The 27,785-nt window shown below is 39.2% G+C and overlaps 1 protein-coding gene across 3 annotated transcripts; it reads left to right on the top strand.

Annotated features, from left to right (window-relative positions):
• Positions 1-720: 720 nt before the first annotated feature.
• On the top strand, positions 721-27,536 carry LOC127662902 (polycomb group RING finger protein 5-A). 3 transcript variants are annotated; one of them, XM_052154298.1, is made up of 10 exons: positions 721-874; positions 1,921-2,178; positions 3,444-3,540; positions 3,635-3,690; positions 3,842-3,898; positions 4,099-4,238; positions 4,622-4,720; positions 5,055-5,144; positions 19,707-19,770; positions 27,467-27,536. In XM_052154298.1, the coding sequence occupies exons 2-9, from the start codon at positions 2,067-2,069 to the stop codon at positions 19,722-19,724; spliced, it is 669 nt and encodes a 222-aa protein (XP_052010258.1). In that variant the 5' UTR covers positions 721-874; positions 1,921-2,066; the 3' UTR covers positions 19,725-19,770; positions 27,467-27,536. The 3 variants fall into 3 exon arrangements, with proteins under 3 accessions (XP_052010258.1, XP_052010257.1, XP_052010256.1); XM_052154297.1 differs by lacking the exon at positions 27,467-27,536 and adding an exon at positions 24,903-26,104; XM_052154296.1 differs by lacking the exons at positions 19,707-19,770; positions 27,467-27,536 and adding an exon at positions 10,678-13,363.
• The last annotated feature ends 249 nt before the right edge of the window (positions 27,537-27,785 follow it).

Here is a 27,785-nt window from a genome sequence, read left to right as displayed (position 1 = left end):
GTTCTTTTCAGTGGTGCTCTTAAAAAGATTATGTGAAGTGTCACTGAGCTTGCATAAATCCTGACAGTGTTTAGTTGTACACATGTTTGTCAGCATTCACAATCCTGAACATCATCAAATCAGATTGCTCAACGTTTCTTTTGATATTGTCTGCACAAGTGGCTCCTGTGTGCAAATTCATATGTGCAGGACAAGAAAAGGCTAATTGTCCCCTCACTGAATGGGAGAATAATAATAATAAAAGGAAAAAAACAGACATAATGCTCCTTTTTCAGTTTTAGGCTACATTATTTTGTGTAAAAAGAGAGTTCAACATTAGATTGCCATTGTTTTCTTATGTGGGTTGATATTATCAAAGAGACTTAAGAAGGTCCAAATATTCTTCCTCTGACTTAATAAACAATGACCCTACATTGTATACTTTTATTTTCAAAGTAAAGTTATTCAAAACCTATTTGTTAGTTGAGGGTGTGAGGCCATGCTTGTTCTTCAGCCAGATCTTAAGAAGGAATTTACAATTCCTCTTTTAATGTAATTGTATACTATTTTAATGTAAATAAACCCATAATATTAACGGTTTTATTTTTGAGTTAGGTAAGAAATTATATCGACGTTAAGGGTGTTGAGGAACTGTTTGCTCCCTCCGCTGGTATCATTCCACAGCACGGCGTAAACAAGCGCGCGAGTCCCCCGCCCCTTCTGCGCGAGCGCTCATCTCACTGCGCGTGCTGCTGCCAGTTCCGTGTCGGCCGCGAGTTTACCAGCCATGGCAGTGCCTGCACGCGCTTAATCCACCGCCGGGCTGCAATGATGTGACTCTGTCCGGGTTTCAAAATCCAATTTTCCACAGAACGATGCGGCGGGATTCATGACGGTGAGCGTATTTCAGATACCCACGAAACGTGGAAATCTTCGCTACGTTATCGGTTTAGTGTGGGCACAGAGTGTTTGTGTGCCTAAAGTTTGGGGAGGGGTGAAATTATGTCATGTGTCGCGTCGGTATCGCATAAGCTATGCCCCCGTTTGTCCGCTCTAATGGTGCGGATAGACAAATTATTGTAGAAAGTAAAAACGACGTCGCGAGCAGTGCTCAACTTGCCATGTGTTTTAATTTTCATGGCGATGACGTCACGCAGTCCTTGACGCCAGTGCGCGCGGCTCGTGGTGATGAGATAACGGGACTGTTACCGCGTGTGTCGCACTGCACTGTGCGATTTGTATACACACTAAAAGCATTAGTGTTGTTTATAACGGATACATAGGCTGCTGTTATTAGCGTAGCTTGTAAGTTGCTGTTTTCTCGTTATGTATGTGTTACGTAAAAGGCAGACAGCATCGCCACGACTACGTCATGACTTAACGATGACGGTGTTTCCTCACTGTAACAGTACACTGTAAAGCAGTGTGAAGACCTTTAATGATAGCCTACAATATTTAGCCCTGACTTACTGAAAATATTGTTTGAAAGGGAGTTAGCACTGAAAATTATGCTCTTAAATAGTAAAGAATACTTTAAGAATGCATATCATGCACAAAAAAAAAAAAAGAAAAAAAAGAGAAGAGGGTGTCCATATCCTGGGTGCAACTTGTGGCTATTCTACGACCACACAACCTTATAACATCAAGCCAATGAAAACTTCTCAAAAGAACTCTTGAAATGACACCCTCATCTTTACCCTTGTCTCCTGACAGGGACTTTCCCAAAAGTTTTCAGACTGAAAAGAGTACAGAGCCTAGCCTACAGCTGTCTGATACATGATTCAGAGGTTTAGACAGATTTCAAATCAGAATGTGTGGTGTAATCCTTTTTTGATACTTACCTTGCAGGCATAAAATGTGATCGAAAAGTCATTGAAAGTTGGTTTACTTAAAGAAGAAAAAAGAAACATAGATTGATATTGTTTTTTTTTTTTTAACTAGGGTCAGTCTGAACAGTAATGTCTTCAGATTGGAGTTACCCAAGCCTCAAAACTGAGGCGATAAGGAAATCACCTTGGCAACCCTGTGTTGGTGCACAGGTAGCACTGTGACTCTTGCTTGAGATCACCAGACCTCATTGAGTTGAGATGGCAACGCAGCGAAAGCACCTGGTCCAAGATTTCAACAAATACATCACCTGCTCGATTTGCTGTGGATACCTAATCAAGCCCACCGCTGTCACAGAATGCCTGCACACCTGTAAGCCATCCATTTCTCTCTTGCTCTCTCATCCTCTTAATGCCCCATTTCTCTTTCCTGGGAGTAAAATCACATCAACAGAATATCTTGGTCCCTCATGTCCTTAAATCTGTGCTTCTTTCCTTGATGAAATCGTAAGGGTTGGGGGAAAAAAAGGTGTAACTTTTGTATGTGATGAGTTAATCTATTTGTGTTTTGTTGTTCCTTTGTAACCTGTGAAATCTCCAAAAATGGCTTACATCATTATGTAATGGAAGAAAGGCAACTGGATGTCTCTCAGACCTGTCCCTACCTGCTCTCCTGAACTGTCTTAGTTTTTTTACTGTCTCTGACACCACATTATATTCAAATGCTGTCATAAAAATCTATTTATTTCTCATTATTTATCATTTAGAATCTTGCCATCTTTTTCTGACCATCTGCAAACCTCCTGATGTTTGACAGATGGAGTTAGAGAGTGTAATTGGTCAAAGGTTGCGACAGAGCTGCTGTCTGGGTGTTTGTCTGTGTGGAGTGTGACTGAGGTCTCTTAAGGGAGTTAATAGCAAATTAAAACACCATTGTAGTAGGCCTGGGTAGCCCAGCGAGTAAAGTCGCTGACTACCACCCCTGGAGTCATGAGTTTGAATCCAGGGCAAGCTGAATGAGTCCAGCCAGTTCTCCTAAGCAAGCAAATTCGCCCGGTTGCTAGGGAGGGTAGAGTCACATGGGGTACCCTCATCGTGGTCGCTATAAATTGGTTCTCGCTCTCAGTGGGGCGCGTGGTGAGTTGTGCGTGAATGCCGTGGAGAATAGCGTGAAGCCTCCACACATGCTATGTGTCCGCTGTAGCACGCTCAACAAGCTACGTGATAAGATGAGCAGATTGACGTATCCGATGCAGAGGCAACTGAGATTCATCCTCTGCCACCTGGATTGAGACGAGTCACTATGCTACCACAAGGACTTAGGGCACATTGGGAATTGGGCATTCCAAATTAGGGAGAAAAAGAGGAGAAAATAAAAAACAAACAAACAAAAAAACACCATTGTATGTCTGTGTCCAGATTCCAGAGGCCTTGACCAGTTACACTATCAAAGTTATACTTTATAAGTGGCACTCAATCAAGAGACTCTCTCAAGTGATATTGTAATGACTTTTAACCTCACTGAACTGAGTCAAGTATGAGTCACCATTAAGCCAAAATTGTTGTGTGGGTTTTTAAGTACTTTGACCACATATCCTCTGTTTTGTTCCTCTTCTTTCCTCATATTGCTTCATGCAGTTTGTAAAAGTTGTATTGTTCAGCACTTTGAGGAGAGTAATGAGTGTCCGGAATGTGGAATACAGGTCCATGAAACCAACCCTTTAGAGATGCTGAGGTACCTATACACACTCACAAATGTGTGCACACAGACATTAAATACACACATTTACTCTGTGTTTTAAATGGTTTCTTGGCTTCTCTTTCTGCAGGCTAGATAAGACCCTGGAAGAGATTATCTTCAAGTTGGTTCCTGGACTTAGAGAGAGTAAGATATGCACACATACACACAATCTGTCTTCTATAATGCATGTTAGAGCTGTATTGTTGGTTCTGTGGTTGTGTTTTGGTTGACAAGAGTTTATAAATAGTTAAACTGTTTCTTAATGTACTTTTCTTTAATTGTGTTTCTTTACTAGAGGAGGGACAACAGGAAAGTGATTTTTGGAATAAAAATAAGATAAAAACAAACGAAGGTAATAATCAAACTAACTCATGCTAAAAATGCATACTAATGCATACAGTACATAACATATATAATCAAACATTCACATACATACACACCCATGCACATAGTTACACATAAACACTGTACATTTACACAGGATCATTTTGTGTCATCATTACCAATATGCTTTGTGTTACAGTTCATGTTTGTACTTTGTCTATACTCCAGATGGCCCCAGGACTAAGAAAGCTCACCTGAGTGATGAAGATGATGGAAGGGGTGGAGACTACCACAGGAGTGATCCTCAGATCGCTATTTGTCTGGACTGTCTACGAAACAATGGCCAATCAGGAGAAAGCATTGTAAAGGTGCACAGAGTCAGCATAGTTAAATATATGGTCTGTACACTGTATGTTTGGATGCGTATTTGAGGTGTTTGTGTTTGTATTAGGAGTGGGTGATATAAGCAAAAGTTTTTTTTGAAAAATGATTGAAACTTTTGGTGTTGAAAACGATATACAGTATATCACATACACATTTTATGGATAATAATTCAAAAACAAAAATGAAATGAATAAAAAAAGGATAATACAGGACAGTGGGTGGTAATTTTACACCATGCAGTGGCGTTTTGTATAACCGTGATAGAAACGATACTCGAGAATTTATATAGGTTGACACATTTAACCAATATATTGCCCAACCCTAGTTTGTATGTTTACGATTTGTGTCCTTCATCTTTCTGCAACAGGGTTTAATGAAGAAATTCATCCGTTGCTCCACTCGTGTTACAGTGGGAACTATAAAGAAGTTTCTCTGTGTAAAATTGAAGCTGCCCAGCTCATATGAGGTAAAATACAGTTTTATTTTTCTGTTTTACTGGCCAGACCATTCAACACAATCATATTGCATGTGAGTTTTATTTAGATAGTAATGAAGGAGCTCTTGATGAATTTGCCCATCAATTATGAAACGTTATATTCAATGAATATTAAATGTTTTGGGCATCTCTATTGTACTTTTACCACATTTTACTAAACCAGTAACCCACATAGTACAGTCAGTGTCATATTTTCGAGTGTAAAGCTCTAGACTAATAACTGAAAACTTAAGACTCATGATTTGCCTACAGTTAACTTTATGCCTATATGTTTATCATGTGTGAGGATGTGTGTTTATTGCAGCTCGATGTTCTGTGTAATGGGGAGATCATGGGCAAAGACCACACCTTGGAATTCATCTACCGCACTCGATGGAGACTTCAAGGAGACAGCGTAAGTGTGTGTCTGTGTCTGTGTGTGTTCATGTGTGTAGACAAATTTGCGCCTTAGATTAGAAACTTGACAGATAGAGTATTGAAAAGTTAGTTTGACCCTGAATATGTGGGTGTGTGTGAGTCTCGGCGTGTGCATGAGAAATGTGAACAGCTGTTGCTGAGTTGGTGGTGATTGTTGGGGGCAAAAGCAAAAAAGCTGCTCACAGCTACTGACAGATCCATGAGTCATGTTTCTCCAGTTGCACACATGCACACATTAGAGGTTGCCACAAAATCAGAGGACACACAGATGCACCTAGGTTTGGGTCCTTCCTAGTAAGAGAGAGAGAACAATGAAGATGCAAAGTATAGTTAGACGTTCATTATTGTTAATTCTCCCACTATTTACTCACCCTCATGCCAGCCCAGATGTATATGACTGACTTTCTTGTGCTAAACACAATTGAAGATTTTTAGAAGAATATCTCAGCTCTGTTGGTCCTCACGATGCAAGTGAATGATGACCAGAACTTAGAAGGTCCAAAAAAGCATATAAAGGCATAATTTACTATAAATATCCACCTTTGACCAGCCTCAACCAGTAGGTGGCTGAATGTGAAAGGGAAAGTCACTTCCACACCAGAATGTTGAAGTGAAAGTGGTGATTGATAGCAGAGATGGGACCAAGTCACACATGTGCAAGTCTCAAGTAAGTCTCAAGTCTTAACCTTCAAGTCTCAAGTAAGTCCCAAGTATTTTTTTCTTGGGCAAGTCAAGTCACAGGCTATGTCAAGTCACAGGATATGTAAAGTCAAGTCACAGGATATGTAAAGTCAAGTCCAAGTCAAGTCACAGGATATGTCAAGTCAAGTCACCTTATTATTGTAATTTTACCTGCAGAATCTGATCATAATAAAGTGAAAAGACAAGATATAAGTAACAATACTCATGTTCAGTAAAATACATCATGGAATCAAACAAAATTGTAACTTCATAAAATTATTTATTTTTCACTTCTGCCAACAGTGTTTGAAATGTTTTAAATTTTCAACATTGAGTCCATAAAACAAATAACAGCTTAACATCCAACAGACTCCTCTCTGAACACCTCCCTCTCTCTCTCTCTCTCAAACACAGTGACGTACATTAAACTTTGTTACATTTCTCCTCTCACTCTCTCACACACTCTCTCTCTCACACACTCTCTCTCCCACACACCCACACTCACTCTCACACACACTCTCTCTCCCGCACTCACTCACTCTCGCGCTCACACACACACACACACACACACACTCTCTCGCGCTCTCACACTCCCACACCCACACTCACTCACTCACACACACACTCAGAGTATATCCATTAGTCATTACCTCTTTTACAAGGTATTGCACCTTGAGGTACCAGCGCGCGTGAACGTCATGGCAACGTACAAAACAAAGTACCTCGTGCGGGAAACACTTAACGTAAATGCGCATAACTAACGTAAATCAAGCAGGCTAGTGTGCAGCATAAGCCACGAAGTGTTGGCTGAAATAAAAAATTAATGGACAGATTTTTTTTTTCCAGAAAACTTCTTGCACAAAATAAATTCAAGCACTTTCAAGGACCTGTATCTATGTAAGTTTATTTTCAAGAACTTTCCAGGGCCTTGAATTTTATTTTTCAGATTTACAAACTTTCAAGGATTTCAAGGACCCGTGGGAACCCTGCTATTATTACATTAGCTAACTACCAACTAACCAGATAAAATAAACAAATTGACAAGCACTTACTGGGCAGAATGGCTCTTCAAATGGCGGATCGAAATTGGAGGTTGTCGCCTGGCTGTCCGCGATCTTAACGTTGCATGTCTTGCAAAGCGCTGTTCGTCTTTTGCCATCTTGATAATAATTTTTGAAGCCGAAGCTGATGACCCTCGGTAACGCTACCCCTCCGGCTGACATGTTGATGTGTTATCTGATCTAAGTGGGCGTGGTGTGCGTAAGGTACGAGAGGGCATGGCTGATGATAGCCTATAGTGTCGTGAGCCAGTCATGACAAAACTATTCTCAGCCTGCGCTCCAGCTGGATCAACTTTATTTTTTAAAATAATGTACATATTTTATATTCAAACTGAAAACATGATGTGATTAACACTCAAGTCATTCAAGTCTTCGTGTCTCAAGTCAAGTCCCGAGTCTGTAACTTCCAAGTCCGAGTCAAGTCTCAAGTATTTTATTTTTGTCAAGTCAAGTCACAAGTCATAAAAATAGCGACTCGAGTCCAAGTCACCAAGTCACAAGTCCCCATGTCTGATTGATAGTAAAAAAGGACTTAAATATTGATCTGTTTCTTACCCACACCTATCACGTCACTTCAGAAGACATAGATTTAACCACTGGAGTCTTATGGATTACTTGGTGCCTTATGTCCTTTTGGGACCTTCTGAGCTCTGGTCACCATTTACTTGCATTGAGAACCTACAGAGCAGAGAAATTCATCAGAAAATCTGAGTTTTTGTTCTGCAGAAGACAGACAGTAATATATACACATCCAGGATGGCATGAGGGTGAGTAAATGATGAGAGAATTAAAATTTTTGGGTGAAATATCCCTTTAAGACATGTCAGACTGGTCACCCGGGTATTACGAGTCATATTTCCTGCATTTTACAAGTAAGCTAATAAAAGAATTTAAAGATCCTATATTATGCTAATTTACAGATTCATAATTTGATTTTGGGAGTCTACTAGAATAGGCTTACATGCTTTAATGTATTAATGTATGTTTCAATGTGTTTAAATGTCAATGTATGTTTCTCGTACTGTACATTTCTTTTCGCCACTCTTCATACTGTAGCCAAAACGCTCTGATTTACCTCCGGTCTCTTTAATGCCCCCCTTTCCGAAAAGCCCACTCCGCTCTGATTGATCAGCTGGCCTAATCAGTTGTGATTGATCAACCACATTGAGTGTGTGTCGGAAATGTAACGCACCGTACTATATCCGAGATTCAAATCCTGAGTCTTCCTTAGCAGCTGTAAACACTACTGTAACTATGGTAACAGTTGAGTCGGTTTAGGCTTACCAGCTCTAGCCATAATCTGACAATGAATGAAATAATGAAAGTTTGGAAGAACAAGCTGATCGATCCAAACTACCTTTGCAAGCACGACTTGAGCAGGACATATCACAGTGGAACGTTTTAATTTAGTAGCTTTCTTACAAGTACACTGTTGATTATAGTGAACCTAACAAAGCTTCAAGTAAAAGACACATAGTGCATCTAAGTTCATCATCTTTTGCTGAAATGGGTGTAGCCGAACTTATTTTGCCCAAGATATGAACTGAGAACATAGACTTACTCCCTTGTGTATTCGAAAGTTAGTGAGCAATTTAGCCGTGGACTACTGTGGATAGCGGCCGTAACATTACAGCTTGTTGTTATGTAAGACTCTTGAGATCGACCATTTTGTTACACAGTTTTAGATAAAAGCTGGCCCACAGCTGAATTGTAAACCCTGACTAAAACAGTAATGTTACATAGATTGTAGACATAAAATTACCATTTCTAAAAATAAATCCTTCTCCACACTTGGTCGCTATTCATGATAGTAAGAACGCCAAACAATCTGCAGAATTCTACACAATTATAGGTAACAGTGGGCCCGCAGTTGATTAGCAAAACTATTTCAACACAATAACATTAGCTAGCAGGTTAGCAGAAGCCTAAAGCTGTGCACTGGGTGTACACCGTAGATGCAACACAAATCTCCGCTTTTGAACTCCACAATTATCCACAAATAATCAAGCATACTTGCAGGTTGTGATCCTGAAGCGCCAGATTGTCCTAACAAAGAGGGAACAGCATCATGTTTCAGGAGTAACCGTCTTGAAAATCCGGCATTGGCTATGGTTGTACTGGTGAGGAATAGTGGAAAAATACATTTGAACCACTTATTCTTCAATTGCTCTTCCTTTGGAAGTCCAAACAAAGGTTTTGCTTTCGCAGTGAATAAAACAGCATCTTCACAACATGGCGACAACACTAATCCAACTCATCCTGGCCTCGGCTAAAAACAAGTTGGTTTGATGGCGGGCCAAAGTAGCCCGTAGGTGGGCATTATGCAAATGCGTTACATTTTGACGCAGATACTTTACGGATGAAATGGCTGGACTACAATCCAGCCATTTCTAGTAGTTCTTGAGCAGTGTTGTCTGTGGGAGAGTATATCTCCCATTTGTGTGGACTTTGTGCTTTGTAATTTTGCAGACATTTTATATGCAAAAAGAGCTATGTTGCACACTAAAGGAAAGGTATAATACCAAAAAGCATAATAGGGCCTCTTTAAACTCAAATAAATGTTTCATGTCCATTTATTTATTTGGCAAGTAGTCTTGTAATAAGCTGGATATTAAGCAGTCAGATGGTAATTTTTACAATAACGCCAACAGTACTCAGATGCAAACTGGAGGTAGAATTCAACTGTTCATCGATTTCTATTTTACATAATTTTGTCATTTCAGTGCAAATCAATATTTAATGTCCATTTATTTATATATTTGGTTAGTAGTTATGTAATAAACTGGATAATGTACATCGCAAAATAACTGTTGTTTTGTTCATTGTTATTTTGCGATAACAACTAGCTGACTGTACATTATCCCCTACATATTTGACAGCAGAATGTAATGATTGTCCAATCAGAACAGGGAGCCGTGTAAGTAAAAAATCCCTTTCATTTTCTCCATAGACAAATGGACAAATTTTACAATAACTTTAACTTTAATGACAGACCTACTGTGAGCTCAGTCCCTAACATCTTAAAGAATTTTAAAAGTGTTTGAGCGAGCACACTTGCTAAATGGAGACTGATTGTATAAAAAAACTGACCTGGAACCTGCCTGCAGAAAATATAATAAAGTAAATAAAGATGAATAAATTACCGATGTTTTTTTTTTTTATCAGAAGTGCGTCTGATTTTAACCTCTGGCTCCAAGGTACAGTGAGCACGATAGTATATGCTTCTGTTAAAGCCATCAGTCTGCATTATTTCATCTTCATTTTTAAAAATCTCATATAATAGTGTAATTCCTGGTGAAGAACTACATTAACCGTGAAGCCTGAAAACCAATATAACAGTAAACAAACTGCGGCAAACAAGCTCTGCAGTGACCACCCACTCTAATGATGCACTGTGAAGGACGCAATAGAGTCAGTCTCCCTAAATTTTCAAACTACTTATATATTTGTAACTATTTGAATTTTTTTCAATAAGATTTTAAATATATTTTTTCTATGCTCATAATCAACAACATAAATTCAGTTTTATATATGTCTATAATTTGATTGAATAACATAATTTGCAATGTTTCATGGGATTGTACTTTATTCCTTCAGTAAAGAAAATAAGTACACAGTGTTATAATTTTTGTATGATTTTCAAATTCTTTCGTAGTCTGTAATGTTGTGATACACCTCAGGTTTGATTCATGGTTTAGAACTCTTTTGTGAAAATTCAGAAAATTTGAAGTGTTATAAGGCATTCTTTGTTTTGGTTTTTTACCCCAGGCCTATCCCATGGTTCTCGAGTACCGTCCACGGATCGACTTTGGTTAAATAGCACGTACGGCTTTCTGGAAATTCCTTATGTAGACTGATGTCAAGAGTCAGACAGTTAAAAAACACAAAATGATTGATTGTGCCTCTGTTGAAAGACAACAACACAAAGCCCCATGACTGACAGGACTGCTCTCCTCTTCATGTGCACTGCTTCAGCCTCTACTCCTCGTTTTCTCCCTCCTTCATGCTCCTGATTGGCAGTCATGGCTCCTCCCACTGGCTCAGTATCAAGTTTGATGATTACTGTATGTTCCACCAAAGCTTTCCCTGCATGTTGTCTCTATGACGACGCCTCTGCAATCCCATTGGGATTATCTGATAGCAGTCTAGCACAGACAGTAAGATAAAACTCATCTCAAAAGATACACTCCATCCAGGTGACAGGAGAAAGGGAAGAGTGAGGAGAGATGGAGAAATATTAAGGATTTTTAGAAGTATAAATTACTCTCACTAGAGGATAAGAGGATTTTAGTAATATTAGATTATTGCTTTTTAGGTGTTTTTATCCAGAGTTTGCACCAGAGGTAAATCCAAATGCCTCATTGTATTGTTGATATTCTGTATCTTCTACCCTCTCTGTCTTTCCTTTAGTTACTTTTCTCTCTTTTTCTCACCTCCCACATTGTCCTTCATAAATTCAGTAACTCTTTTTTATGACATTCTCCCTCACACACACACATTCACTCTCTTTCTTCACCTCTTTCCATCTCACACTCTCATTTTCTCCAATGTTTTTTTGGCTCTGGTCTGAAGTATTGATGGATCTCATTCAGTTGGAATTGAATGAGAGGGCTATAGATGTCCCAAAATAACAGCTGTGAAAGGCACTCTGGCAAAGCATTTCTCCTTTACACTGAGCTAAGGCCAAATCTTACATTCACCCAAACTAGATCTTCATCTTATTAGAAAGGATATTACAATAAGTGATGTCAGATAAGCTTAGAGCAGCAATTTATGGAGAAATATCATTTTTGCTGAATGAATAGGAAATGAGGTGTGCCAACTGCATCTCTCTTAGATCATCTTCAGCTCACAATCTGTTACCTATAAACATGATGGTGTTTGCCTATTTAATGAAAATATATTTAAAGGAAAGTTCCAAACTATCTGAAGCAATAGCATAATTTTGATTACCATACATGTTACGTTACAGTGAAGCACTTACAATAAATGTGAATAGGGCCAGTCCATCAACATTAAAATGCACCGTTTCAAAAGAAGAGCCACAAAATGTAAACAAACGCGTTAACATGATGTTAGCTTGATAACATCTCTGTTCTACATTATTTTAGTGTGATAAAATCTCTTACAGGGTTTACTGGTGTTGTGTCATCATGGCAACAACGAAGTTGCAAAATTGCATATATATATATATATATATATATATATATATATATATATATATATATATATATATATTTGCCCTGAAAGGGGTCAGTAAGTGATTTTATCATAATAAATCATGTTAACACGTTTAATGTTTATGTATTGTGGCTATACTTTTTAAACAATTTGCTTCTTAATGTTTATGGACTGGCCCTATTCACATTAATTGTAACCACAACTTTAGCTTTTTTTCCTTTTTAAAGACGGACAAGTCGAAATAATTTATTGTGGTAAGAAGCATTACAGTCAAGTTATGGTCATGTTTTTAAGGAGAGAATTTGTAATTCAATCATGTTTTCTAATATATATTTTAGTACAGGGTTTTATATTTGTTCAGATAGTTTGGAAATATGAGGTTAACTCTTATAAATTTGTTTACATGCCAATGTGAATCTTTAATGTATGCATATGATAGGAATATTACATTTAAGATCATGATTATAACAATTGGTTGACACCAAACCTAAAGAGTTGCCAAACAGATTTTTTTTTACATTTGGTACTTGCTGTACTAATCCAGATTATATTCCACTAAAATTGTATTTGATGGTACTCAATATACTGTAGAACAGGATTAGAATAATCAGTCCCTTTGCTGTGGATCATCTCAGGGGGTGAAAACTGGTGAAATGAGGGTTTTTTGATGTTTTCTACTTCATTTCCAGAGGAATCAAGACCAACATAAAATTGAATTCAGTCATTTGAGAAAGTTAATGCAATGCAGTAAGGCAAATGAGACCGGATGTCTTGACAAGGTGTTTTAGTGGATTGCATGAACTAAAATTGGAAATATAATGATCCTGATGTTTCTTATGTCAGATTTAAGCTAAAAATATGTCTGATCAGCATCTGTTTTACCAACATAATTTTGTGTACTGAATTTTGAATCCCAGCATCTGCACTCTGTCAGTCCAGTAGTGAGATTCTTGACGTTGTTGTTTAGGACAAAGGCCACTGGCTGCTCTCCAGAATCCAATTTCCTATCCACTGAGAAAACGTGCAAATCAACTATAAAGTGTCTTTGAGCTCTGATTATAAATACAATGTATTTTTGTATGTTGAAGCACTTATGTATATTTAAACATATAAGCAAAAGATTTTATGTCAATGCTTGTCTTTCCTAATAGAAGATGCTGCTCGGAGTAATTTATTGTTTTTTTTTATAAGTCCCATCGCCTGCTATGTGTTTCCCTTTTAAATGGATGCACTGTACATGAAAAGCTTTCTAATGCTATTCATGATCTCTATTATTATTTAAATACTTAACATTAAAATATGAAAAAAATGTGTTTTTCTATTTTCTTAGACTATGATACGGAATCATTTGTTCATATTTTGCTGAAATCATGTCTGGGCATTCTCTCAACTAGCTTCTTGAGGTATAAACCTAGGATGCCTTTTTAACAGTATTGAAGGAGTTCACCTGCATACTAGGCACTTGTTTGGATGCATTTCATTCACCATCTGATTATTCAAACTCATACAGTACAACTTACTGTAGTTCATCTACAAAACTAATTGGAAAAATTTGGGTATAAGTGTGTCCAACCTTTTTACTAGTAGTGTATATCAGTGTTGTACATTTATTTTAGAGTAATATTTGCATCCCTTTTATTTTCAGGGGCATTTATGAGAGCAGTTATTTTTCTTACCATACACATAACTCTCATCAGTTTATGCCAAATACTTCAATTTAAAAATCATTAATACAAAATAATATTCGGCCTGAGGCAGCTGGGATAGGCTCCAGCACTACCCGCAACCTTGCATAGAACAAATGACTAGAAGATGGATGGATGGATTAATTCAAATTCTCAAGAATGAGAATTTCATTAACTCTTACCCTTAAAATGAATTAAACTTTGTAACACGGTTCAATGAATGAAGAAGCGGTAAACTGCGATTCCAACTCTGGTATGTTCACTCTTTATGCATATCAACATAAACGCGTTCAAATCAGGCGTAACGGTGAAGCTTCAAAGGATAAAACCAATACTACAATGACCAACACAAATAGATACAGGTGTCTCTCCCAGTCAATTTCACACACACACAGCTTTGTGATGTCTGTTTCACTCTTGAGCACTCAATGGAATGGGCACCTTTTTATTTGCGAACATAGAAACACCAATTACCAGCAATTCATCTCAGCTGAAAACCTTTACTGCTTCCTTTCTCCCCATATGTACGCTCGACCACACCCTCGCCTCTACATACCCCTACCGCCCGACTCAGGCCAGGGGAACCATCTGGGAACCTTCATGCGGTGGAGTTATTGGAGCAGGACATGGTACGTACAGAGGGTGAATGCACGTCCCAACAAATAGTAGTAGAGACTGAGGACTGCCCACTTGATGGCCAAGCACTCCTTCTCTATGGTGCTTTTCATCAGCGCTCTCATAGAGAAATTCCATCTAAATGTACAGCACTGGCCGCTCCTCCCCCTCCACCACCTGGGACAGTACAGCACACAGTACCCTGTGAGATGTGTCTGTCTGAAAAACAAAAGGGAGAGAGAAGTCAGGGAATGCAGAAGAAGCCCGCTACAAAGTTAATTTTGTATGTGCATGAATGCTTTTTGGCATGGCTCCATCCACTGGACCGGGTCTGGAGCTCCCTTATTAGTGAGATCAGTCAGTGGGCTATTGACGTCTGAATAATTAGGTACAAACCTTTGATAATAGCCAGCAGCCCCAGGAACTGTCTCACCTCCTTTTTGGTCTTGGGTCTCGGGCAGGTCACAATCGCTGAGGTTTTACTAATTTGGTGCAGCACCTGACCATGAACCAAGTGGAACCTCATATAATTGCGTACATCTTCGGGTTTGCTGTGAGCCCCGCTCGTCGCAGCAACCTCAAAATGGCCCCCAGATGCTGCATTTGCCAATCCCTACTATAGATAAAGATGTCATCCAAATAGGCAACGGCATATGCAGCATGTGGCCTGAGGAGCCTGTCCATAATACGCTGAAACATAGCCATGGCCCCAAACAAACCGAACAGAAGGGTCACAAATTGGTGTAAACCAAACGGTGTGGAGAAGGCCATTTTTTCATGGGACATCTGCATTAAGGGGGAATGCCAATATCCCTATGTCAAATCCAGTGTTGAATAAAAGCGAGCCACGCCAAACTGATCGAGCAGTTCGTCAATACAAAGCATCAGATAAGCATCAAATTTTGACCGAGTTATCTTTATAATCCACACAGATCTGGACCAAGCCATCGCTCTTAGGTACCAGAGCCACCAGGCTGGCCCAATCACTGTGGGATCCTTCTATTACCTCCATATCGAGCATGGCCTTTAATTCTTCCCATACAACCTGTTTCTTGTGTTTGGGTAAGCGGTAGGGATGATAAAGTACCACTTCCCCCTCAATGCAGTGTTCTATGAGATCAGTGTGGCCGGGGAGAGGTGAGAGCACATCAGAGAAATTATTTTGCAACCTGGTAACCTCAGTATGTTGCGACGGTGAGAGGTGGTCTCTACAAGTGCCTGGGGTGAAGTGATTGGCGTTTAGATTCACCTCCAGTCCTAGCTCCTCCCTCTCCGGAACTACCGTCACCAACGACACAGGGACTGCCTCTCTCCATGGTTTTAGGAGGTTGAGGTGGTATATCTGATGTGCCCCACCCCATCCGTGCAGACCACCTCATAGTTGACTTCCCCAACTTGCTGTGTGACCTCAAGGGGCCCTTGCCACTTCCCGATTAATTTTGAGCCTGATGTAGGAGGCAATACGAGGACTTTATCTCCTGGTTTAAATTTCCGTAGCCAAGCTCTCCGTTATACAGCCGGGACTGACGTTCTAGCACCTGTAGCAAATTCTCCTGTGATAGATGCCCCAATTTGTGGAGTTTTGCTCTCAAATCAAGAATGTATTGAATTTAAATTTTCAATTTTCCTTTGATGTCTAACACGCCTCAAGGCTTATGCCCATACAACAATTAAAATGGGGAAAATCCTGTGGAGGCTTGCGAGACCTCTCATACTGCAAATAACAGGGGTTCGAGCCACTTATCCCAATTCCAAGCATCTTTGTGTACAAATTTACAAATCGTATTTTTTTTTATTTTGATTAAATTGTTCGACCAACCCATCCATTTGTGGGTGGTACACACTTGTCCGAATTGACTCAACCCCCAGTAATTCATACAGTTCTCTTAGTGTATGTGACATAAAAGTAGTGCCCTGATCAGTGAGGATTTCTTTCAGAATCCCCACTCGGGAGATAATTTTGAAGAGTGCCTCTGCAACACTACGTGCCGAGATATTGCGCAGCGGTACTTTTTCCAGATATCGCATTGCATAATCCACCAGGACTAATGCAAAGCGATGACCAAGTGCTCTCCGATCTAATGGCCGACGAGGTCAAAGCCAATTCATTCAAAAGCAAACTCAATTAATGGAAGGGGGTGCAATAGCACTTTTGGATTCACCAGCTGATATTCATGGCATGCTGCACACCACCGGTAAACATCCCTGTGAATGCCCGGCCAATAGAAATGGGCCATGAGACAGCTAAGCGTTTTCCCCTGTCTCAAGTGACCTGCCATCAGATTATGATGAGCCACCTGGAATAACATTTCCTGATGGCTCTTTGGTATCAACAACTGGGTTGTATTTTCATTGATCTGAGTGTCCTGTGTCACTCTGTACAACAGATCTTTACTAACGTTTTAGAATGTTTTTTTATAAGACATTGACCATCAATCACAATCATTGGTCAAACGCATTCCTCAGGGTTTCCTCTTGCAACTGCTCTACAGGGAAATTCCACACTGGGAATTCCCTAAGGGTAGGGGGGATGACACCTCCCCTTCATCAGCGCCAGCCTGAAGCGGAGCAGCCGCAGACGGCACAGGCAATACCTCTCCAGCCTGCGCTTCGCACATCCCACACCGATTCAATTTCTCACAGGACCCATCCACACACAACCCCTTCAATAATGATCGAAAAGCCGGCCAATTAGTTCCCAAAATTAGCGGATGGGTGAGGTGATGCTTTTGTCCCCGGAACATTACCGTGACTGTCACTACAGGATAATAATGAATATCCCTGTGCACACACCTCACCTTCACCCACTGACGTGCGGTCTGGGTAGGCAAACTAGGCACTGCCTACCCTGCCAAAATTCAAAAATAAAATGTTTATTAAATAATAAACTTGTATTTGTATTTTTACTTTTTATTCTTGTGATTTATATATGCAATATGTGTGTTATTCCAATTGTTTAGACGTTATGATGACAAATGTAGCAGTTACGCATAATCAACTAAAAACAAATGGTAGAATAAGCAGTGCTTTTACATTCATTGCAGACGACAAGCGGAAAACCCATGTTGCGCATGCGCACTTCGATCCTGTATTCATTAACATGTACGGCAAAAAGCACAAATCTGCTGTGCCTTTTGATGTAAATATGTTATGCCCGTAATCATCTCCGTTACGTATCAGACATGGACCAATTAAAATCGAGATATTCCTGGACATTTGCGTAGCTAACGTCATTACACCACAGCTAGCGTACATGCCTAATCCCCACAAAATTCAAAATCAAAATGACAGCACCGGCCATAATCACGGAATTAAGAATTTTTTCCAAGCTCGATTTTAATTCCAAATAGGAGTAATTGCAAGAGGGAGGTCTACGCCAGCCTTAGATGGACTAGTACAGCAAAAGGGCCCAAAAATTATCCGATCATTTCAAACTGATTGGTATGTAAGAAAAGATTGGCTATGTGGCTGTGCTAACAATCAGCGGCTGTACTGCTATCCCTGCCTGCTTTTTACAACCAGTCAGACTGTTTGGACTTCAGCGGGATATTGTGATTTGAACAACCTGCCCACAGCTTTAACCAAGCATGAAAAGTCGTCAGCTCACATCCAGTGTCAAATTACACTGAAAATCTTTGGAAAATCTCTGATCGACCTTGCACTTGACGAGCAAAGGAAGCTGTATATAACCTACCACAATGTAAAGGTAAAGGATTGTTGTATTGTATCTTCTGTTATAAAGATGAAGATTGCACATAAAAAAATAAGCACATAATGTTGTAAAAAATAAACAACTTATGTTCTGTTATATGTTCTGTGTTTTGACTACTGAATTTTGTATAATAATATCTAATGAAGATATATTAACAAAATCGTATATATTATATATAAAATACATACATTTCTTGATATGCCGCGTTCACTGTGTGTGTGTGTGTGTGTGTGTGTGTGTGTGTGTCTGTGATAGAGAGCGAGAGAGAGTACACGATATACATCCTGATTTTTTTTAATTTATTTTTTTTTATTGACAAATAATTCATCCTGATTTTCACATTTCTTGATATGCCGCGCTTGTGCGTAACGTTCACTGTTATTACGTATTATTAGCTTAAACAATAAATCAGGTAATCTGGCTTTCATAACTCAGTGCCTAGCCTCTTTAAGACATCACCGCACGTCACTGCCTTCACCCGATCATTTGTCTTCAATGTCCTGTTTTGAACCAAGCATTGATGAATGGAGGTTTGATTACAATCTGAATTCACCAAGGCTTGGTATGTACCCCCTTAATACTCACGGTATCTGGTACATCCCTACTTGATCGGAGGCTGTCTGTGGGATGTCGGGGATTCGGATCAAGGCCCCACCTCCATTACTAGGCACTACTCTCAGACATGACCCAGCTCCCCGCAACTCCAGCAGACCGGCCCAATCCTCCTGCCCACACTCGTGTCAGTAAACTGTCAGGAGAGACAGTCAGTGAACCCCCAAGACCGGGGTGCCAGTTTCTGGCGAATGTTCCCCCTTTCCAGGGGAACGGAACAGGGTGGAAGGAAGAGGGGGGCTTAGAGAGAACAGGGGAAGAGACATGAGTTGGAGAAAGGGCGCCGGCCCCCTGATATGCTGCCAGATGGTCTTATGCCAACTGGACCTCTTCATTCAGTGATCCCGGTCGGTGGAACGGGACCCACTCAGCTGTCCCCTTCTGCAACCGGGAGACGAACCGCTCCAGCACTACCAGTTTGATGACGTCCTCGGCATTGCTGTCCTCCTTAGGTAGTACCCACTGCCGGCAGGCATCACAGAGCTGCTGGGCAAAGGCAAGTGGGCAGCCGACCTCACTCAGCGTCAAGGAGCAGAAGTGCTGCCGGTGTTTTTTTGGGCTGCGGCCGATCCGTTGCAAGATGGACTTTTTCAGAACAGAGTAGTCCAGGAGGTTGGCAACCGGAAGCTATTGTGCCATGATCTGGGCTTCTCCAGTCAACAGCGGCAGAAGATGCACCGCACACTGTTCGGCCACTTCAGAGCTTCGGCATTGTCATCAAAGAGCTCAAGGTATGCCTCCGGATCATCTTGAGGTCCCATCTTTATCTTTTTAGCTGGGGATGGGGCAGCCACCCCCTCCTGGGGAACTAAGTTCCACAGCACCCACTGGTCCTCTTCCTGGGCCCGAAGGAGCACCTCAAATACTATTGTTACTCTCTCCAAAGATCCTTGAGGGCCTGGTGTTTGCCCTGGTGGATGCTGGCTAGGGACCTGAATACTTCCTCCAGTGGCGATGACTCCCATGACAGCGTATCCTTCTTCTTTTACCAGGTTTCGGCACCAGTGTAACGAGGTTCAATGAATGAAGAAGCGGGAGATGGCGATTCTAACTCTGGTATGTCTCTCTTTATTCTCATCAACATAAAATTGTTTGTATAAGGTGTAACAGAGTGAAGCTTCAAAGGATAAAACCAATACGGCAATAGCCAACACACAAATAGCTACAGGTGTCTCTCCCAGTCACACACACACACAGCTTTGTGGCGTCTGTTTCTCTCTTGAGCACTCTATGGACTGGGCACCTTTTTAGTTCCCCTGTCTCTCACTGCGAACATAGAAACATTAATTACCAGCAGTTAATCTCAGGTGAAAAGAGATTACCACTTCCTCTCTCCCCAGACGAACACTCGACCACGCCCTCACCTCCACAAACATAAAAAAATTATAATACATCTAATGTATATATATATATATATATATATATATATATATATATATATATATGTATATATATATACACATATATATATACAGTGGATATAAAAAGTCTACACACCCCTGTTAAAATGCCAGGTTTTTGTGATGTAAAAGAATGAGACAAAGATAAATCATATTAGAACTTTTTCCACTTTTAATGTGACCTATAACGTGAACAACTCAATTGAAAAACAAACTGACATTTTCGTGGGGGAAAAATACAAATTAAAAACCTTACAATAACCTGGTTGCATAAGTGTGCACACCCTCTTATAACTGGGGATGTGGGTGTGTTCAGAATTAACCAATCACATTCAAACTCATTTTAAATAGAAGTCATTACACACCTGCCATGATTTAAAGTGACTCTGATTAATCCCAAATAAAGTTCAGCTGTTCTAGTAGGATTTTCCTGACATTTTCTTAGTTGCATCTCAGAGCAAAAGCCATGGTCCGCAGAGAGCTTCCAAATCATCAGAGGGATCTCACTGTTGAAAGATATCAGTCAGGAGAAGGGTACAAAAGAATTTCCAAATCATTAGATATACCATGGAACACAGTGAAGACTGTCATCATCAAAATATGGCACAACAGAGACATTACCAAGAACTGGACGTCCCTCCAAAATTGATGAAAAGAAACCTGGTCAGGGAGGCTTCCAAGAGGCCTACAGCAACATTAAAGGAACTGCAGGAATTTCTGGCAAGTACTGGCTGTGTGCTACATTTGACAATGTAAGGCTAGGTGCCAACCTAGCACATGCCCACATGGAACAACAAGACTTCCGGGAAAAACAACACTCAAACTCTCTCACAAAATAGACCTAAAACAAAAGGCATCACTGTGTGAAAGACCCAGTTTAACAAACACTGTCAACCTGAGACATCCTGCCATCCACATTCTGCCCCCACATACTCCAGCTGTTCTCTCTCCCCTTGGTTTTCCCCCACAAGGCACAACACAGACACACAAGATGTATATGTGAAAATGTAACAAAGAAAAACCATGAAAACAAATAATGTACCCTGGCATGTTTGATATCATTTAAGAGTTCTCTGTGTGACTGGTATAGTGTTTTGTCTCCAGGTTTGTAAAACTTAATGACAACAAAGTTATAAGGTCTTTGCCAAATACTGAATAATTCCGGAGGTCTATCCTCCTCCTTGAAGGTTTAACACCAGAAAGCCAAAAACCCATTCACCCCCAAATTCTCACTGATCAAAGGATACCATTTGGTACACAATGTGTATTCTCTCTGGATATTTAAGGAAGGCTGGCCCAGAGCTCAAGGTTCTCTGTAGTCAGATGATCCCACACCTCAATGTGTGTAACTGTAATAATTGGAATCTGCATTCAGATTTCCCATGCTTTGCAATTACATGTAGTTTTCGCAACTGCCAGGTATGTTCTTTGACTTGTTTCTTTAACTTGTGTTTTAAATCCTACCTGGCAAATAAATTGTTACTTTTTGATTTATTCTGTATTCTTCTGAAATCATTTATACCAATACTGGGTCTTTAAAATAGGAGAAACCGCTCTGGAGGAACCGAGCAGGAGAATCCCATTTTAAGAATCATTTATATCATAACTGAAGCTTTAATGTAGGAGGAAGCCACTTAAAGACTATCAGTTTGAAGCTCATTAGAAACGGATCAAAAGGTAAATGAATAGAAGAGGATTCAGAGTAATCAATAACTTAAATGATTAAAATAAAATAATAATCAGAAAGAATTTAGAGCTTTAATCTAAATTTGAGGTCAACTTAAAATTGGAGTCAGATTAATATAAAATTGGACTCAGATAAAATTAATAACGGGATGAATTTGTAAAGTGCAAATTATTAACAATAATTGCTTTACTTCAGTGCTCAGAAAAGACAGAACAACGCAGAGACCTTCAAGGGGCAAATCTATATATTTTTTGCAGTTTTGCCTGCCATTTTACAACAACAATTTCCCGTATTCTTCATATGAATGGGCTATGGGGTAGGGTGTCAAGACGGAAGCCTTTTCTTACAAAGAAGAACATCCAAGCCCGGCTGAAGTTTGCAAAAACAAACATCAAGTCTCCCAAAAGCACGTGGGAAAATGTGTTATGGTCTGATGACCAAGGTTTAACTTTTTGGCCATTATTCCAAAAGGTATGTTTGGTGCAAAAACAACACTGCACATCACCCAAAGAACACCATACCCACAGTGAAGCATGGTGGTGGCAGCATCATGCTTTGGGGCTGTTTTTCTTCAGCTGGAACTGGGCATTAGTCAGGGTGGAGGGAATTATGATCAGTTCCAAATACCAGGCAATTTTGGCACAAAACCTTCAGGTGTCCGTTAGAAAGATGAAGATGAAGAGGAAGTTCACCTTTCAGCATGACAACGACCCAAAGCACACATCCAAATCCACAATAGCATGGCTTCACCAGAAGAAGATTAATGTTTTGGAATGGCCCAGCCAGAGCCCAGACCTGAATCCAATTGAACATCTGTGGGGTGATCTGAAGAGGGCTTTGCACAGGAGATGTCCTCGCAATCTGACAGATTTGGAGCGCTTTTGCAAAGAAGAGTGGGCAAATATTGCCACATCAAGATGTGCCATGCTAATAGACTCCTACCCAAAAAGACTGTGTGCTGTAATAAAATCAAAAGGTGCTTCAACAAAGTATTAATTTTAAGGGTGTGCACACTTATGCAACCAGGTTATTGTGAGTTTTTTTTATTTTTTATTTTTCCCCCTCAAAGATTTCAGTTCGATTTCAGTTCATATATATATATATATATATATATATATATATATATATATATATATATATATATATATATATATATATGACTGTAACTATATCAGATTTTACCATTAAAAACAGAAGAATTCATTGCAGGGCATTGTCGCCTCTATATCTTCAATTATGGCAGAATATTTTGTAACTTCTTGTGGCATTTTTGCCATGAGACCCTCTTGATTTATGACCCTGATTTATATTAATATGGCCTCAAAATACTCAACAACAGAGACACTTAGTCTCCTGAAGGTGTTGAAAAGCTTTCTTCAGAAACACCATTCCATGTGTGTGATGTTATGAGAATGTGTGAGAGTATACGCCATAGAGCATGAAAAACAAAGACAGGAATGTTCCTGCTTTTAGCCTGTTTCTATGCACAGCTCCCTGCCTCTCTCTCTCTTTCTCACTTTTTCTCTCTCACACTCATGCACATGGAAGTGGAATGTAACATACATTCCACTGTTAGTCTGTGCATCTCTTGTTCAGCTGTCAGTTTGCCCTGCTGTTCAACTTACAAGGTCAAAAATACTTAATGCAGGGCAAAAGTTACTCTCCACAAATACACAGAAAATACTTAATACATTGTTCACTGTACTTAAAACTAACAATGTTCTTTAGTTATTAAAATATATGGTTTAGTATTGTTTTGTTTTTTAATAGAGCAATGTTTAAAAGCAATGTGTTGGACAGGGTTGTTTACGAAGCATGGCAAGTGAATCTCAGTCCCCCAAAATACTCTAAAATGTGACATCTACTAAATGAGATTCAGAGGAGCAAGTCAACAGTAGACCAAAAAATATCAACATGTTAATTGCTCACTAAAAACACTCATGCACATTCACATTCATTTATACATATGTAAATAAACAAAGAGAGCCTGCCACTTTCTCTACTTCTATTTTTGCCAGATGGCATTTCACAAATCTATTTTATTTGCACAGGATGAGTTAGAGAATTCACAGCTCATTTGTTAAACAGAGAAAGGGAACGATTCCCTCAGAACAGTTCAGAAATGAAAATAAATAAATAAATAACACCAGTGCTTAAGGAACACCTGCCGTTTTAATATTCAAACACAAACAAAAATATGTAGTGCCTCTTGTCAACATGAAATCAATCGACCCCATTTCATTTTTAATACTGTTTAGAGCAGAGTTTTTTTTTTTACTTTTTGTTGTCAGGGACCCACAAATATGATGATGCCCTAAGGGTGTGATATTATAAAGACAATGATTGGCTATTATATCAGCATTGTACTAAAGCCAAAAAACTATCTAGATTTTTTTTTCTTCTTTGTTTTAGATTGACAATGCATCCTTTTCTCTACTCACTTTTAGAGAACCCTTAGATGTACAAAATGGAAAAGAAAAGTTTTCCATTCAGTTCAAATGTATTTGTATAGCGCATTTCATAACAAATATTGTTCCATAGCAGTATTGCAGAGAATATTGCTATCAAATTCCAGTGAGCAAAATAAAAAACAAAAACAACCATTCAATATAATTCTAATGTAAAATACTCTGAACTTTCCGATTTTTCAACAAAACAATTGAGGGTCACATCATTGACCCAAATACGTCACATTACTGAAAGTAAAATGTTCATGTTGACTTTAATTAGGCTACATTTGCTGAATAATTTCAGGATCTAAAAATTAACTCTTGCAGCTTCTTCTTTTTTACTCTATTTTTACTGTCATATTGTAAAACCTTTCCTTCACATACCTGTTTTCATTGTCATTTAATGGACTTCATTAACTACAGTATATGAGTGTGACATAGCATTTAAAATAATCTAAAATGAAATGATAAGCAGGATGTAGGGCAGGGTGATACCAGTTTTGATGTGGAATCTTTTCTGCTTATTTCTGCTTTGTTGCATCATTCTTTAGACATGTGTATTAGCATTTTTTAGTATCCATAATTGCATCATTCGTAAGAGTCACAGTGCTTATGGGATCCACTGGCTGACTCAGATCTGTTCACTTATAGGTCTGTTGCTGGCCATATACCCATGTATTCTGGTAGCATTATGATTCACTTGGATGGTGTCAACATGTATGATCCATTTGGGATCTCTCTTATCCAAGAGGCTGTTGTCAGTCATGTTCTTTCTCCACGTCACTCCCTTTTTCTCCCCTTTAGCTTCATGAGGTTAATGTCATTGGTCTCATGACCTTCCATATTTAGACATTAAACAGGCTACATGGCACCTGCATGATCATATTTAGGAGTCTCCTCTTTGGGAATGACATCACACAACACACACAAATTTAGGCATGATGACATCTGATGCTGAGTTACATCTCACTGCTGATATCATCACTGTGCCAAAGGTGAATGGAAAGGCCAGATCATGCCAGAACATACTGATACAGAGAAACAGTGTGGTGTGTAAATGTGTGTGGTTGATTTTTATGTAAGTGTGTGTTAGGGAGAGAGAACGAAGGAAGGAGGTTTTAACTTCACGAGGTAGATGCCTGATAAGAGCTAAGTGATTAATCTCAGAAACCATGTCTGACCAGTAAAGTGGAGCCATAAAAAGTGGATAGAGAAACAAGAACACAAACTGGAAATGTGATGGGGGAAAAAATTGAAAGAATCTAGTGTGGGAATGTAACTTGTTGTGAATACCGCTTTATAAAAGGCCTACATAATGTTTCGGTTCAATAAAATGCCAAAAGGTGTCTGTTGTAGTAACTACAACATGATTATCTTTAATAAGTAGTTCATCCAAAAATTACAATTTTGTCATTATTTACTCACCCTCGAGTATCTTTCCGCCACTCTTTCCATTTTATGACAGTTCATCACTGTGAGAAATAAGAAATTGTACATGCTGTTCTGCTATGTGTGTTTTTTACTTTCTATGTATGTGTGCTCAGTTGACCCCAGATGCATGCCACATGCCTCAGGGTGTGCATGGTATAGTAGCAATATATTTAGCAATTGCTGACTGTTCCTCTTTGCTCTCTTCCTCTTTATGATGTTCCGTATTCAGTGAATCATACTTATTTTAGTGAGGTGAACAGGGTCAGCCATAGGGCAGACTGTCTGGGGCATCTGTATATGGTCTTGTTCCTGTATCACTCCGGTGTACCAAGTTTCTCCCCCTTGATCCTTGTTGTCAATTTTCTATTGGCTGTTCATTGTCTCTTTGTCTCATGAAGAATATAAATAACATGCTTGCTGTAATAAACATTGAGTAGATTGAATATAGACACTGTGTGTGTTGTTGTTCTTTCTACTTCCTTCGCGAAGTCTTCAGAGACTCAGACTCACGACTGCACCTCACTGGGCATGAACATAGAAAGACGGGACCGGGGAATTGGAGATCGCAACTAGATCTAAGATATTCCTAACAGTCACAGTGCCACATCTGTCAAGCTCCAAAAATAGTGGGAAACACTCCTCTAAAAAGCACAACAAAAGATGTCCATATGACGTTTGATTAATAAGATCAACTGGTTAATTGAAAAGAATCAGTTTCAAAAGAACTATACCAGTTTGGCACCATATTTAGATGTAATACTCCTATTATTTAAGAACAAAGGGTTTGGGTTAGGGTTAGTCTGTAGTCATTATATTTAGCTTCATATAAAACCAATACAAGACAATGGTATGTCCTCATGTAGCACTTATTTTATTAAAACAATTATGTTCCTTTAGCACATGGTGCTGGTGCTGATGTTAATCTCAAATGTCATTTACATTTACATTTATGCATTTGGCAGACACTTTTATCCAAAGCGACTTACAGAGCCCTTATTACAGGGACAATCCCCCTGGAGCAACCTGGAGTTAAGTGCCTTGATCAAGGACACAATGGTGGTGGCTGTGGGGTTCCAACCAGTGTCCTTCTGATTACCAGATTACCAGTTATGTGCTTAGACCACTACACCACCACCACCTTGGAGATAATTGGCCCCAGGACCTTTGCAAGTCATAATCCATTCCTGTGAATATGTACATACATGTAATACATTGTATTGGACTGAAAGGGTTTTTTGAGTATCCTAATAAGGAGGCACATTTCTTGCACAGAATTTACTGTAAATATTCTCAATACACAAAACATTTAGTTACTCTTTAGTCTATAAGGGTATATATAAATATTTGATAAATATTGGTCTTTAGAACTTTATATTCATGTTCTGATTAACTGATGCATTAACACTCACCCAGGAGCTGCCAGGTGTTCATTATGAAGAAGAGAACTTAACCTCCACTACCCACAAGGAGAGATTTGTATGGAGTCTGAGTTGATGTGTAGCGCTCTCTGCTGGTTTGACAAAGTCACTTGAAATATAAGTGGTGTTCTTTTCAAATATTGGGAAAATTACTCATTAGGGTTTGGTTACATGAACAGTGCATAAATATTCACAAGGTACAATATCTAATCTCAGATTAAACAAACTCACGAATGTCGACCTTAGAACCCACGATATTTTGTTTTTCTATACGGAATGAAATAATTACATACCTGTTCTACATACTAAATATGTATGGTCTATTCAAAAGGAAAGTTTGTTGTTTGTTTGTTTTTCCCCAACTAGAGCACAAGAGCACCTCGAGGGCTTACTGCATCAGCCTACATTACATCCATCCTCTTTGGACTGCATTTACAGTAAAACATAATCACATTTAATCTCAATTTAAAAAAAATATAAGGCTTTATTACAAAATCAGTGATTCATTTTAAACATTCCTCCAAATACCTGTACTCTAAATGACAACTTGTATTTGCATATATAATAAAGACTGATTATATGTACCTGAACATTGAATTTTTGAACATTACATCCATTGAATTTTCTATTCTTGTTACAGAAAGTGAAACCTGTTTATATTCTTTATCCATCTTTGAAGCCTCCC

Source organism: Xyrauchen texanus, chromosome 22 (genome assembly GCF_025860055.1).
Source record: "Xyrauchen texanus isolate HMW12.3.18 chromosome 22, RBS_HiC_50CHRs, whole genome shotgun sequence".
In the NCBI taxonomy this organism is placed as follows: domain Eukaryota; kingdom Metazoa; phylum Chordata; class Actinopteri; order Cypriniformes; family Catostomidae; genus Xyrauchen; species Xyrauchen texanus.
Note: the sequence above shows the minus strand (reverse complement) of the source record. Positions and strands in the feature narration are given on the sequence as shown.